The sequence below is a fragment of the Glandiceps talaboti genome, chromosome 9 (assembly GCF_964340395.1).
Source record: "Glandiceps talaboti chromosome 9, keGlaTala1.1, whole genome shotgun sequence".
Classification (NCBI taxonomy): Eukaryota; Metazoa; Hemichordata; class Enteropneusta; family Spengelidae; genus Glandiceps; species Glandiceps talaboti.
In genome coordinates, this window is record NC_135557.1 from 18,718,064 (window position 1) to 18,734,524 (window position 16,461).

Below are 16,461 nucleotides of genomic sequence, written 5' to 3' on the forward strand. Positions count from 1 at the left end.
ATATACTGGAATGAACCATTCTGTAGGAGGGGTGGAGAATTGGATTTGAAGTTTACAAACAAACCTTTTTCGAACAAATATTTGTCATTTGGGCGCACAATGCGTAGAATTAAGACTATAGCACATATTACATTGCTTGTTTGACGTCAATAGTGTCTTTTGAAAAGTTGCACTTTACCTAAAGTCTCGCGGACTGATTTCCAATATGGCGTCGGTCATAATGCTCATTAACATATTTTTTTTTTCAAATTTCAAAAAAAAAATCATAAAAAATAGAAGAGAAGACGTGCTGACTTGAAATTAACAAATCTAAGTAAGCTACCCCCTGTGCATCAACACACCAGATATCAAAGCAATCTGACTTAAAGTTTATGAGGAGTTGATGAAAATGTCATTTTTGGAAAAAAAATCATAAAAAATTGAAAATGGCACAGATCAACTTGGCATGAACAAATCTGAATAGCCTCCCCCCAGGGAACATGCACACCAAATATCGAAGAATTCCGACTGTCACTTTCAGAGTAGAAAGTGAAAATATAAAAGTTTGACGGACACCTATGATTCACTCTACTCTCTATACCTCAATACCCACCTATACCTAAAGCTACGCTTTCAGCTTTCGCTGACAGCGGAGCTAAAAAAGGTTAAGGGGGTTCCTCTCTGACTTTCAAAGAAATGGAGTTACTCATTCTAAACTTAGAAGGAATTTAAAATATCGTCATTACAGGCTTCCTAGAACTAATTTACAACTGTTATGTCAGCCACTTGGATCTTTGAGTCTTTGTCAGTCAGTCAATCAATCAATCATTCAATCAATCAATCAATCAATCAATCATGCGATCAGTCAATAATAAGTCTACTTATCTACCTAGCTACTTACTTACCAACTAGTACCTACATTATATACCCAGCAGTACTCATGTACCAACCCATCAGTTCAAATCATAATTCACTTGATGAACACGTCGTGCTTTATTGAACGAATGTAAATTTTGATCATTGGCGGACGTGTTGTTAAATTGACTTTGTCAAAATATAACTTGTCGGTTGGTTGGTTGGCTGGCTGGCTGGCTGGTTGGTTGGTTGGCTGGTTGGCTGGTCGGTTGGTTGACTGACTGACTGACTGACTGACTGGCTGGCTGGCTGACTGACTGATGGAGGGATGGATAGACGGGCGTATGGAGGGTAGCTAAAAAGTAATTTCAATCTGTTTTCTAACCTGATTTTATCTACTTCTTAAATCTTACTTCCTCTAGTGTACAAGCGGCGAATGTATGAGTTGTTTGTGATTGTGAAGGCTTCTGAGTGATGAGTGAATATACGAACTAGCATATCATCAATCCATCACTTGATCAACACTTCGTGGTTGTATGATCGGGAGTATATATATTTTAATCATTGCGGACAAAGTGTTGGTTGGTTGGTTGGTTAGCTGGTCGGTTGACTACCAACAAACTGATTTCTCTAGAAATCTTAGAAACGGCGATTTCACAACCAATTTTAGTGTGTATTTGGGGGCAAAAATTGAAAGCTTCATAATGGCTTGAGAAGTAATTGGTATGAGTAATTTTTTAAAAACTAATTAGTTAGTATATCAATAAGTCTACAGCGACATATTCTTGTCCGTGAGTGTGAAGAGATTAATATGCATAAAGGCGAATATTTCAGACATCATACATTACGGACACTCGGTGTTATGGATACTGTATATCACTATATCTCACCAAAGTCTAGCGACACACATACCAGTTTCCAGTTTCGATTATTGTTGGTCTGTGAACTAATTTTACTTATGTATCAAAAGAAACATAATCGCTTGCCAATATTTGCCTGATGGTTTTATTAACACAAGCCTATGACAGGCCAACCAACGATAAACTCTGATATGTAAAGGAAGAATTTTGGATTTGAATCATAGAAGTAAATACATAACAATGTAGTTCTGTATCACTTTTTGGTGCTAAATACCGGCGCAAAACTTCCCTGGCTTAACTTGTAGAATAAGTTCTTACACAGGGAATTTTGATAAAGTTCCTTAGATCCTGGTGTTTAATTTGTTGAAATCTAGGATTGGTGAAGATAAGGCACTTATTTTGTAAATTTTTACTTCAAATGTCATTACAAATGTCGGCAATTGTGTTACAAATGTCGGCAATGTTATTACAAATGTTGATAGTTTATTAAAAATGTCGTCAATTTTATTACAAATGTCGTTAGTTTATTACAAATGTCAGCAATTTTATTACAAATGTCGGCAATGTTATTACAAATGTCGGCAATTTTATTACAATTGTCGTTAGTTTATTACAAATGTCGTCAATTTTATTACAAACGTCGTTAGTTTATTACAAATGTCGGCAATTTTATTATTACAAATGTCGGCAACGTTATATTACAAATGTCGTCAATTTTATTACAATTGTCGTTAGTTTATTACAAATGTCGTCAATTTTATTACAAATGTTGTTAGTTTATTACAAATGTCGGCAATTTTATTACAAATGTTGTTAGTTTATTACAAATGTCGGCAATGTTATTACAAATGTCGGCAATTTTATTACAAGTGTCGGCAATTTTATTACAAATGTCGTTAATAAGTTATTACAAATGTCGACAACGTTATATTACAAATGTCGTCAATTTTATTACAATTATCGTTAGTTTATTACAAATGTCGTCAATTTTATTACAAATGTTGTTAGTTTATTACAAATGTCGGCAATGTTATTACAAATGTCAAAGTTTATTACAAATGTCGGCAATTTTATTACAATTATCGTTAGTTTATTACAAAGGTCGGCAATTTTGTTACAAGTTTTCAACAACTTTATTACAAGTATATTCGTAATTGGTACAAGTCTCTGTAAATATACAAAACAAGTTGTAATGTTATATATAGTGGCCACAACAACATTTGGCTGTGCTATTATAAAACATTCTACAAGTTCAAAACTGAAATACACAAAATAATGATTTAATTGAAATGGAGATAAGATTTCATTATTTTAGAGAAAGGGATTGGGGAGACGTTATCCTTCCCTCTTTTCTGTTCTGTCTTTCAGCTAAATCAGAACTCATGAACTCATTCCCGGCTCTACTGGTCAACTATCCCTGAAATCCCTTCCCTATCAGATTTAAAATGATGAACTACTACCCATAGTGCACAGCTCACTAAACCATGCACATCCTCGAAAACGCCACTAAAATTGAATAGATTGATGAAGAATAGAAAATCACTGTAATGATATGGAAGGGGGCTGCTGTACTCAAACATTGATAGTATAAGTCAAATCGATACACATCAGTGGCGACAAATCTCACAAATTTCATGTAAATGTCATGCGAACACATATTTTCTAATATATTCTGTCAAATTGCTCAGTATCCGCGGCAGCTTGCAAAATATAACAAAACTCCGCTAAGAATTACACAGTGTACATTCATTCATTCATTCATTCATTCAATCATTCATTCATCCATCCATCCATCCAACCATCCATTAATTAATTTATTCGTTAGTTCATTCATTCATACATTCATTCATTCATTCATTCATTCATTCATTCATTCATTCATTCATGCATTCATTCATCCATCAATTAATTAATTAGTTCCTTTAAATGAATGGCATCCAACCATCACTTAACTAATTAATTAATTTCTTCGTTCATTCATTCATTCATTCATTCATTCATTCATTTCTTTGTTCGTTAATTCGTTCGTATGTTTGTTCAATCATTCTTAAACGTCCTCATCACATACATACATACATACATACATACATACATACATACATACATACATACATACATACATACATATATGCGGATTGATTGAAATAATAATAACTTGTTTAATTGTTCAATTAATTATTATATTAATCAATTCAATTAATGCTTGTTAAATCCACTTTCGTTTGACGTGATGTTTTTGCGATCTTGTATTTCTTTATTTAGATAACCCATGTTTTAGTGTGAAAGGAAGGACCCTCCTTAATGTAATTTTTTATTACGAATTTCGGCAATTTTTATTACATTTGTCGTTCATAGAAATTATTACAAATTTCGGCAATTATTACAAATGTCGGTTTTATTACACGAAAAACGTGATTTTTATTACAAATATCGGCGTTATTACAAATTTCGGCAATTATTACAAATGTCGGTTGTACAACGCAAGCCGGAAGCAAGGAATAGCGCCCCTTCTCTCACAGCTACAAAAAATGGCATATCTTCCTCAATCGAAGAAAGAACCCCTGTTTAGTTGTATAATTATGAACCAAGGTGTAGAAGAGTAATCGCAATGTTAGTGCGCACAGGAGCTTATTCTAGAGTCACACAAGACTGAACTGCGGGACAGAACTCCGCATATCTCTCTAGACCCTCTCTGATTCTGTCCCTGTGTTAAAATAAGAGCAGCATATAAATGATGCCATCATATTCTAATGGGTTTGTACAATTAACAATTACACTAAATAAAAATATTGAAAAATACCAATAGATCATACGATCATGACTAAGTCCTTATGTTTGACTATTTATGTAATTATGAGCTTTAGCAAAGGAAAAAGCATTAAAGTTGTGATGTTAAATTTGTAGCATTGCATTCACGATCACATGGTGACCATTTTGTCCAATACTTTTCATTATACTTCACTCAGAGTAAAATAAGGATATATGTGTATGTACTTACAGTGCACAGTAAGTGTAGCAGCATTAGATAGAGCTGCTGTACCATAACCATTATCAGCTACACATTTGTATTGACCATCGTCACTCCTAACAATGTTATGTATAACTAATGATCCACCAGTTACAGTGTACTTTGGTAAGTTGGTTTGCAAGTCACTACCATCCTTTGTCCAGGTGAAAGTAGGGGTTGGTGTACCAGTAGCCTGACAGGATAATGTTACAGATGATGTCCCTTCATTTGGTGACATACTTGATGGATGATGAGTTATAGATGGAGGAACTGTAAACAAAATACAATGATATGACAGATAATTAACAATACACGCGCCATGGCTGCCACGATGCTTTAACATATTGTTTATTATAAAAAAAATACTATACCCTTTTTAGCTCTGACCGATTAGACAGTGACCCATGAGTTCTTAACGCGCGGGGTCATAACATTTTTTCTCGATGTGCTCGTTGTATTTAAATGAGTTTCCCATGTCACATAAAAATGGCTCCGTAACATTGGTATATGGGCATTAATATGTTCATAGTGACGAGTAGAGCATTTTAGATTACCTTCTTTTAGATTAACTTCTTTTATACACTACCAATGAAGATTACCATTACGAAACCTTCAAGTTCACGTTTGCCCCAAAGTGCAATATAAGTGAAGCACTTATTGTGAAACAGCCAAGCATTTACACGATATGTTCTGTAACTAGTATGGTAGCTAGGTCATACATGTATATGTATAGTTATGTTTGAACTAATAAGTAATATTAAAGAATTCATATTAGAAACAGGGATAAGAACAGATATTTACATGTACCACATTTTTGACAAGGCTATATGCCATTGTAGAAAACGTTTGTTTTTTTCTTCCATCACAATCCAAAACACAATGACTCCCCCTATCCACAATTTTGAAAACAGCATGACCCCCCCCCCCCCCTACCAATTTCAAAAACAGGTTGGCCCCCCTACAAATCCACCCCGCCCCCCAGGTCGAAGAAACTGACCGGTCTCTTAAGAGCATATGAATTGATGGATTGTACATTTCTGTGACCAGATAGTTGCATCATTTGGGGTCGGTACAAAACACAAGTACTTGCAAGGGATATGCTGTGTTTTATATGGCATTGTGTATGTTACAGCAGTACTCAATAATATTCTCCACTTCCGGTTTGCATTGTACAACGGGCAAATGGCGTAAGTAAACGTGAAAGTGATTATATTGGTTGGATATGTAGATAAACACCAGCTCGGACAAACCCAACTCCAATTAGAACGGTGCAGGCCATATTGACAGACTAGAGTATCTAATGTAGTTAGGTATCAATCGTAAACATCTGATGAAGAAAAACTTATAATGAATTGAGCAAGCTTGGAATTTATCAATTTGGTTTCCAAATGCTGGATTCAGTATGAAGGTGTCAAGTAGTTAGGTGGCATATCCTGACGTGAAAAACACATGTATGAGTAGATTTATTCTAAGAAGGTTTATAGTCAGTGAACAGGTGATGTGTGAATTGGATTAATTTACTTGCTGAGTAAATTTGTAGAAAGAATCTGTAAGAAAGAATCTGTAAGAGTATGACAAAAAAATCAGAAGTTTATATATCTTTACTTCAGTAAAAGGTTTGCCTGAGGTAAATTAAACCTACAGTAGAACATGTTGTTTTATACGTTGTTTATTTTTTTTCAAACCACAGTGTATATAACACGTGTAGAGGGCCGCAATAATTGTGACCAATTGAATTTATTTTCCCAGGAATCGTTCAGTTTCCATGGAATGCCACAATTAAAGCTTATACACCCTATAAAGTTTGTTGAGTTACCATTAGTGTGAATAACTAATTTGCATGATTGATGATTTTCGATTGCTATGTTTCTGAAGTGTTTGATTGAGTGAGATGGTCCATTGAAGTGAATTGGTACTGGTTCATATTTATTGTTTTTCCTGATTTGTGATAGGTGATTCTGCATTCTTGTGTATTGTATCACCGGTTTCTCCTACATAGACTATTGTTTCGCAATGTGAACAACGTATTGCATGCACTAGGTTTGCTGATTTGCAGTTGATATGGTGTATTATTTTATAATGCTGTGCATTTGGCCCCTTGAAATGTGTCTGTCTTCTCCATGTAGGGGCAGATGGCGCATCGTTTGCTCTCACAGGGTATTGATCCTAGTTGCTTCTTTGATGAATGCTCTGTGATGTTTACTGTGTACTAGTTGTGAACCGATATCTCTTCCTTTTCTCCAGGCTACCATGGGTGGATTTGTGAATGCTTTTTTGCATGTTTGTGATTTATGTAGAGTGCGCATGTTGTTTGTGAGTATCTTTGGTATATCTGTGAGTGAGCTGCTGTATGTGATCGGGAAGATGACACGGTCTTTGTTTCTGTTTGGTCTGTTGTCGTCTGTGGGATGTATTATATTTCGTCGGTCTAGTTTGTCCACTTTCTGTATCTGTGCGTTGATGTGCGTTTCTTTGTATCCTCGTTCTTTGAGTCTTCTCGTTATGTTTTCTGTCTGTCTTTTGGAGTACTGTGGTTTCGAGCATATGGTTTTCGGAATTATAGCTAAGGTGTATGGTAATGCTTTCTTGACATTGATTGGGTGGTCAGATTTGGCATGGAGGTGTTGAAATTTGTCTGTTGGTTTGGTGTATACGTCCGTGGTTATGTGTCCGTCTATTATGTGTATTGTGACATTGAGAAACTCTATGCTGTTCTTTGAGTGGCGCATGTCAACTTTGATACGTGGATGTATGGTATTAGCTAGCTTGTGGTATTGTAAAAGTGATTCTTCTCCATGTGTCCAGAGTCCCCAAATGTCATCGATATATCTCCATTGTACTAGTGGCTTGTCTTGGCTTTTCCGCTCTAATTCGACTTCCCATGTACCCATGTATGTGCATGCAAAGTTTCTGCCCAATTTGGAACCAATTGCTGTTCCCTCTGTTTGCATATATTGTTTGTCATTGAAGGTGAAGTTGTTGTTGTCTAGGACCAGTTTAATCATCTGAATGACTTCATTTGTTGGTGGGTTTTTGGTAGCTCTCTCATCAAGTGCCTTTTCACAAGTTTGAATCGCCTCTTCTCTTGGAACACTTGGGTATAGAGTTTTGACGTCCATACAGTACATTATGGTATTGGGTGGTAACGGTTGTGGTATTTCCTCGTTTATTCTTTGTATAAAGTGTTGTGTGTCTCTGATATATGTAGGTTAATTTTTGACATGGGCATTCAATTGGTCTTCTGCAAACTTTGCGATGCCTTCAGTTGGATGTCCCCTTCCTCCACTAATTATGGTGCGCATTGGGTGTCCTTCTTTATGCATTTTGGGATTTGAATTTTTTGGTTTCATGTATGTTTTTTGTTCCTTTGTAATGTGTCCTTCCTTGTACATTCTATCAAGTAAGCTGTTGACTTTCCTTTCAATAATTTTCGTTGTGTCCTTCTTCGTGCTGGTATATGTTTGGTTGTCCTGAAGTTCTTGCTCTATAGTGTTGATATATTCTTCTGTGTCCATTATTACCACTCCGGATCCTTTGTCAGCTGGTCTGATAATTATGGTGTCGGCATTCATTAATTCACGTAATGCTTTATGTTCTTCTGCTGTTAGATTGCTTTGGGGATTCTTCTTCAGGCTTTTGATAATGTCATTTTTTACCTCTTCCAAGTATATTTCTAACCAAATTTCTCTTCCGATGGGTGGTTGTGCGTCTGACTTCTTGAATTTGTCTGTCTGGCTTGTTATGTTATCTTGTGGATCTTCTGTGTAGAATATCTCCCGCCATCTCATTTTTCTTTCCCAATTTTTTATTTCTGTTAATATATATATATATATATATATATATATATATATATATATATATATATATATATATATATATATATATATTCATCTTTCGCCAAATAGAGTGCTCAATCACCTTGGAGAGCATATCATACATAACATGAAAGAAGACGAGTATGATATTATATTATGGATTTAGGCTACAGACCGTTTCACCAGAAGGAGCTTCAAGCGTAAACTGCTATTTTATGTCTCAGACCACTGACCTAGTCTGTACAGTACTTAGGTGTGTTCATTGACAGCTGTGTGTACACAAACATGTATGTAAACAACTGTTACATGTTATTAAGTAAGAACTTGTTAGCGTGCCGGCATTTGCTGATTAACTCAGGTCTGCTATTTAAGGTGGTTGATTTATCGGCAGTTTTGATAAAATATTTTCCCTACAGACATAGTTGACATCATTTGGTAACATTTGAGTATGAGGAAGCCTACTTGAGAACTGACCGTTGCATATCGTAATTGGTTTTGTTGTCTTTTAGGTGCCAAATGTATTTACTGACCACAGTGTCCTTCTTGTGTCCTGTGATCATATTTCAATGAAGACTTATGGTTCTTCCATCTGCTTTTGAATTCTGTGTCACTAACACCCATGTATGATTTGCGAATTTGGTTAGTGGTGACTGTTGCTTTGTAAACAATGCTTTTTAAAAGGAATTTTCCTGCGAGGGGACATTCCTTTTGTTAACTGCAGTTACAGGTACTTTATGGAGTACACTGGATATGGGGAAATGCTTGTCGATGAGGTGAAGAAATCTTCTCCCCATATTTGTTGCAACATGTTTATTCCGTTTGCCCTCGCATTAAAAAGCATTGTTTACAAAGCAACAGTCACCACTAATCAAGATCGGAAATCATACATAGGTGTTAGTGACACAGAATTCAAAAGCAGATGGAACAACCACAAGTCTTCATAGAGAGAGAGCGAGAGCGAGAGAGAGAGATATATATATAGAGAGAGAGAGAGAGAGAGAGAGAGAGAGAGAGAGAGAGAGAGAGAGAGAGAGAGAGAGAGAGAGAGAGAGAGAGAGAGAGAGAGAGAGAGAGAGAGAGATGCTAAATTGAACTAACATATATATACATATATTCCACCTAGCTTTTAATCTAAACCCTATCATATTAACAGGATTCGTCTTAGCCATTATTCCAGAGAGTATTTTGCGGAGATTTCGTATTCAAAAAGAAGAAAAAACAGAAAAAAACACTGTTCCCTTCTTAACTCCCGTAAGGGTATGGGAGGCATTAAAATGTGTCTGTGTCACCATTTTCTTAAAAACAGCTGGTTCAATTATAATGAAATTTGGTACATATAATGTTAGGAATAATGGGTAGACCTGATTGGTTTTTAAGCGATAGTCTGTTCATGTTAATTAGGGAAATTTGCATATCTATGAAATCAACTTATTATGCAATATCTAAAGACTGCATACTTCAATTTTACTATAATTTAGTACATTCGTTAAACATAACAACATACATTTGTCCTATGAAATTAGTTAACGTACCTTAGCGTTAATCAATAATTTGCATAATTAATCATTTTTGGTAATTAGGCTATATCTTAAGAATGCATACTGCAATGCAATATGCAATGCAATATAATTTAGTACATACGTTAACCATAAGAAAATGCATATGTCCTATCAAGTTTGTTAATGTACATTACAACTGTTAATGAATAATTTGCATAATCAATGATTTTCGGTAATTAGGCTATATCTTAAGAATACATACTTCAATTTCAATATAATTCAGTACACACGTTAACTATAGCAATCGCATATGTGCTGTAAAGGTTGTTGGTGTACCTTTCAGTGTTAATGCATAATTTTCATAATTAATGATGCTTGGTAATTAGGCTATATCTTACAATAGCATGCTTCAATTTCAATACAATTCAGTACATACATTAACCATAACAGATTGTGTATGTATATAGTTAGTTGATATACCTTACAGTGTTAATGAGTAATTTGCATAATTAATGGTTTAAGGTAATTAGGCTACATCTTACGACTGCATACTTGTACAACCGACATTTGTAATAATTGCCGAAATTTGTAATAACGCCGATATTTGTAATAAAAATCACGTTTTTCGTGTAATAAAACCGACATTTGTAATAATTGCCGAAATTTGTAATAATTTCTATGAACGACAAATGCAATAAAAATTGCCGATATTTGTAATAAATTTCAGAAAAAAAATGTAATAAAATTGCCGAAATTTGTAATAAAAAATTACATTAAGGAGGGTCCTTTCACACTAAAACATGGGTTATCTAAATAAAGAAATACAAGATCGCAAAAACATCACGTCAAACGAAAGTGGATTTAACAAGCATTAATTGAATTGATTAATATAATAATTAATTGAACAATTAAACAAGTTATTATTATTTCAATCAATCCGCATATATGTATGCATGTATGTATGTATGTATGTATGTATGTATGTATGTATATATGTATGTATGTATGTATGTATGTATGTGATGAGGAAGTTTAAGAATGATTGAACAAACAAACGAACGAATTAACGAACAAAGAAATGAATGAATGAATTAATTAATTAATGAATGAATGAATGAACAAAGAAATCAATTAATTAGGTAATTGATGGGTGGATGCCATTCATTTGAAGGAACTAATTAATTAATTGATGGATGAATGAATGAATGAATGGATGAATAAATGAATGAATGAATGAATGAATGAATGAATGAATGAATGAATGAATGAATGAATGTACACTGTGTGATTCTTAGCGGAGTTTTGTTATATTTTGCAAGCTGCCGCGGATACTGAGCAATTCGACAGAATATATTAGAAAATATGTGTTCGCATGACATTTACATGGAATTTGTGAGATTTGTCGCAACTGATATGAATCGATTTGACTTATACTATCAATGTTTTAGTACAGCAGCCCCCTTCCATATCATTACAGTGGTTTTCTATTCTTCATCAATCTATTTAATTTTAGTGGCGTTTTCGAGGATATGCATGGTTTAGTGAGCTGTGCACTTCATCATTTTAAATCTGACAGGGAAGGGATTTCAGGGATAGTTGACCAGTAGAGCCGGGAATGAGTTCATGAGTTCTGATTTGTTTAGATGAAAGACGGAAAAAAGGGGAGAATAACGTCTCCCCAATCCCTTTCTCTAAAATAATGAAATCTTATCTCCTTTTCAATTAAATCATTATTTTGTGTATTTCAATTTTGAACTTGTAGAAGGTTTTATAATAGCACAACCAAATGTTGTTGTGGCCACTATATATTACATTACAACTTGTTTTGTATATTTACAGAGACTTGTACCAATTACGAATATACTTGTAATAAAGTTGTTGAAAACTTGTAACAAAATTGCCGACATTTGTAATAAGCTAACAACATTTGTAATAAAATTGACGACATTTGTAATAAACTAACGACAATTGTAATAAAATTGCCGACATTTGTAATATAACGTTGCCGACATTTGGAATAACTTATTAACGACATTTGTAATAAAATTGCCGATATTTGTAATAACATTGCCGACATTTGTAATAAACTAACGACATTTGTAATAAAATTGCCGACATTTGTAATAAACTAACAACATTTGTAATAAAATTGACGACATTTGTAATAAACTAACGACAATTGTAATAAAATTGACGACATTTGTAATATAACGTTGCCGACATTTGTAATAACATTGCCGACATTTGTAATAAACTAACAACATTTGTAATAAAATTGCCGACATTTGTAATAAACTAACGACATTTGTAATAAAATTGACGACATTTGTAATAAACTAACGACAATTGTAATAAAATTGTCGACATTTGTAATAACATTGCCGACATTTGTAATAAAATTGCCGACATTTGTAATAAACTAACGACATTTGTAATAAAATTGACGACATTTTTAATAAACTAACAACATTTGTAATGACATTGCCGACATTTGTAACACAATTGCCGACATTTGTAATGACATTTGAAGTAAAAATTTACAAAATAAGTGCCTTATCTTCACCAATCCTAGATTTCAATAAATTAAACACCTGGATCTAAGAAACTTTATCAAAATTCCCTGTGTAAGAACTTATTCTACAAGTTAAGCCAGGGAAGTTTTGCGCTGGTATGTAGCACCAAAAATTGATACAGAACTATATTGTTATGTATTTACTTCTATGATTCAAATCCAAAAAACAGTATCCATAACACCAAGTGTCCGTAATGTATGATGTCTGAAATATTCGCCTTTATGCATATTAATCTCTTCACACTCACGGACAAGAATATGTCGCTGTAGACTTATTAACTAATTAGTTTTTAAAAATTACTCATACCAATTACTTCTCAAGCCATTATGAAGCTTTCAATTTTTGCCCCCAAATACACTCTAAAATTGGTTGTGAAATCGCCGTTTCTAAGATTTCTAGAGAAATCAGTTTGTTGGTAGTCAACCGACCAGCTAACCAACCAACCAACCAACACTTTGTCCACAATGATTAAAATATATATACATTTGATCATACAAGCACGAAGTGTTGATCAAGTGATGGATTGATGATGCTAGTTCGTATATTCACTCATCACTCAGAAGCCTTCACAATCACAAACAACTCATACATTCGCCGCTTGTACACTAGAGGAAGTAAAATTTAAGAACTAGATAAAATCAGGTTAGAAAACAGATTGAAATTACTTTTTAGCTACCCTCCATACGCCCGTCTTTCCATCCCTCCGTCAGTCAGTCAGCCAGTCAGTCAGTCAGTCAGTCAGTCAGTCAGTCAGTCAACCAACCGACCAGCCAACCAGCCAACCAACCAGCCAGCCAACCAACCGACAAGTTATCCTTTGACAAAGTCAATTTAACAACACGTCCGCCAATGATCAAAATTTACATTCGTTCAATAAAGCACGACGTGTTCATCAAGTGAATTATGATTTGAACTGATGGGTTGGTACATGATCGTATTGCTGGGTATATAATGTAGGTACTAGTAGGTAAGTAAGTAGCTAGGTAGATAAGTAGACTTATTATTGGCTGATCGCATGATTGATTGATCGCATGATTGATTGATTGATTGATTGATTGATTGATTGATTGATTGATTGATTGATTGATTGATTGATTGATTGACTGACAAAGACTCAAAGATCCAAGTGGCTGACATAATTGTTGTAAATTAATTCTAGGAAGCCTGTAATGACGATATTTTAAATCCCTTCTAAGTTTAGAATGAGTAACTCCATTTCTTTGAAAGTCAGAGAGGAACCCCCTTAACCTTTTTTTTATTACAAATTTCGGCAGGTTTATTACACATTTTTTTCTGAAATTTATTACATATATCGGCAATTTTTATTACAATTGTCGTTCACAGAATTTATTACAAATGTCGTCAGTTTATTACAAATATCAGCAATTTATTACAAATGTCGGCAATTTTATTACAAATTTCGGTTTATTACAAATTTCGGCAATTATTACAAATGTCGGTTGTACACATACTTCAATTCCAATACAATTTAGTACATACGTTAAACATAACAGAGTGCATATCTCCTATATAAGTTGTTGATTTCGCCAGAAAATTTAGTGAATACTTTGCATAATTAATTATTTATCGGTAATTAGGCTACATCTTTAGACTGCATACTTCAATTTCATTATAATTTACTTCACACATTAAACATAATAAAGTCTATACGCCCTATAAAGTTTGCTGAGTTACCATTAGTGTGAATAACTAATTTGCATGATTGATGATTTTCGATAATTAAGATATATCATAAGAATGCATACTTGAATTTCAATATAATTTAGTACATACGGTAACTATAACAAAGCGGTTAAGTCCTACAAAAATTTGTTGATATAGCTTACAGTTTTAATGAAAATTTTTGTTATGCATTAAAATTTGACTCTAGATATAAAGTACTCAGTCACACTCCAAATGAGTTATAACAACTTACAACCAGATTTAAACTGAATGCCTCCCATAAGGGAAATGTTGTCTAAAGTGGTGCGACAATGCGATTTTTTTACATCCTCAACAAATGTTAATCAATCTACATATCATTGTTACTGTTCTTTTTATTTATTACTTTACAGCAAGTGTGTATGTGGGGCATATGTCCATAGGCTAGTTCATGATTAGTTTTGTAGTTGTTTTCACTGGTGGCAATTAATGTAGGGAGAGTTACTTTTGTGTTTCCCTTTCATCTGCAGACTGAATTGGCTTACGGAAGAAAAAAATAGCACGGGAAGGGGGGTACTTGAGTGATGGGCACTGACCAGAAAAAAAAAGTTTTTGGCCATTAAAACTCTTTCTACGGTGAGGGCTATGCTACAACGTTCTGTAAAGCTTCACATTACATGTTGCCATTGGCCAGGAGATCACTAACAGCAATGGTCAAATAGCAATCAATGAGAAAAAAACTTATTCCATATGTTCTGTTGTATTCCAACAATTATCTGTAGGAATGACAATCTCAAAACTTTGCCCTTACGGAAGGCATTCAGTTTAAATCTGGTCATTTTTAGATTTGATGGTGAGAGAAGGTGCGACCCATTCTCTATCATCGTACAATCAACCTATAGTGAAAAAAACCCAGACAAAGTGTCCATGTTCGTTTTTAGTTTTCCGCTTATATAATATAATAATAATATGATTTATTTCCCAATATTTAAACATACAATATACAAGGAAATAATACAATTACATGATAACGGGAAAGAGGAGATTGGAAGTAGTTATTAAGTAACTAATCAAGTCCATCCCCTTAAATACATACAGTGTACTTAATCAAACAAAATACAATAGTCTGGGCTTATGTTCAAAAAACATACGGCTACAACATACAATATATACATGGAAGAAGAATAACTAACTATTAACTAATTATTGTTTACAAGAAAAACTAGACACATGCAAATATTTTTTGTATTCTCGTTTGAATTTGGACCTTTATTGAATATTTCTTATATCAAGTGGTATACTATTCCTCAGTTTTGAGCCTGCATACTTCACAGTGAATTGTCCTGTCCTATGTTTAGCTCTTGGGATACACAAGTCATTCCTAATACTTTGTCGAGTTGTGTATGCGTGATTAACCGGAATAAAAAAGTCTTCGAAAACTTGGGGTGTATTCCTATGAAGTACGTCATATACAAATATTGCTAGCTGTAATTTTTGTTGCTGGTAAATGTTTAAGATACCAAGTTTCTCGAATAATGGTTCTTTTGGTGCAGTCCAGTCACTATATGTGATAATACGCATGATACGTTTTTGAATTAGAAAAAGATCATTTAAATACGTGGGGTATGTACTACCCCACACTTCAAGCCCATAGATAATGTGTGGGTGAACAAGAGTATTATAAAGCATGACTAAGATTTGCTGTGGTAAGACAGCTCGAAGTCTGAGAAATACACCAGTTAATTTGCAGATCTTTGTTTTAACATATACAATGTGTTGTTTCCAGGAAAGAAATTTATCAATAATGACTCCAACAAAAGATGTACTATTAACTTCTTGTAAAACCGACTGTTTGAGAGTTAACATTCCAGTAGCAACCATTTCTTTTCTAGTATTTTTCATAATGAGATCATTGGTTTTGCCAGAATTGATTGTGAGCTTATTTGCATCACACCACTTGAGGACGTTTTACAGTTGATTACCTATAGAAGTTAGATTGATTATATTGCTTTTATTTTTAATTGTGTGAAACAAAATAGAATCGTCCGCATACAACCTGAATTCAAAAAAATTTGAAGACAGTGTGATGTCATTGATGTAGATAAGAAAAAGTGTTGGTCCCAAAATGGAGCCCTGGGGGACACCACATGTGATTATTCTCTTAGGTGAATTAACTCCATTAATAGTAACAAACTGATACCTAGAGGTAAG

The 16,461-nt window shown here is 34.0% G+C and overlaps 2 protein-coding genes across 6 annotated transcripts in view; both read right to left on the bottom strand.

Moving 5' to 3' along the window:
* LOC144440250 (fibroblast growth factor receptor 2-like) overlaps window positions 1–16,461 on the bottom strand; it is a 136,790-nt gene that overhangs the window by 57,844 nt on the left and 62,485 nt on the right. The gene's annotated exons all lie outside the window — the stretch shown is intronic.
* LOC144440251 (fibroblast growth factor receptor 2-like) overlaps window positions 1–16,461 on the bottom strand; it is a 51,536-nt gene that overhangs the window by 23,776 nt on the left and 11,299 nt on the right. For all 4 annotated transcript variants that reach the window (XR_013481179.1, XM_078129584.1, XM_078129583.1 and 1 more), the window contains one exon: window positions 4,693–4,971. Coding sequence is in view for 3 of the 4 variants with exons in the window: in XM_078129584.1 (XP_077985710.1) it covers window positions 4,693–4,971 (279 nt within the window). In the remaining variant the exon portion in view is untranslated. The remainder of the gene's footprint in view (window positions 1–4,692; window positions 4,972–16,461) is intronic.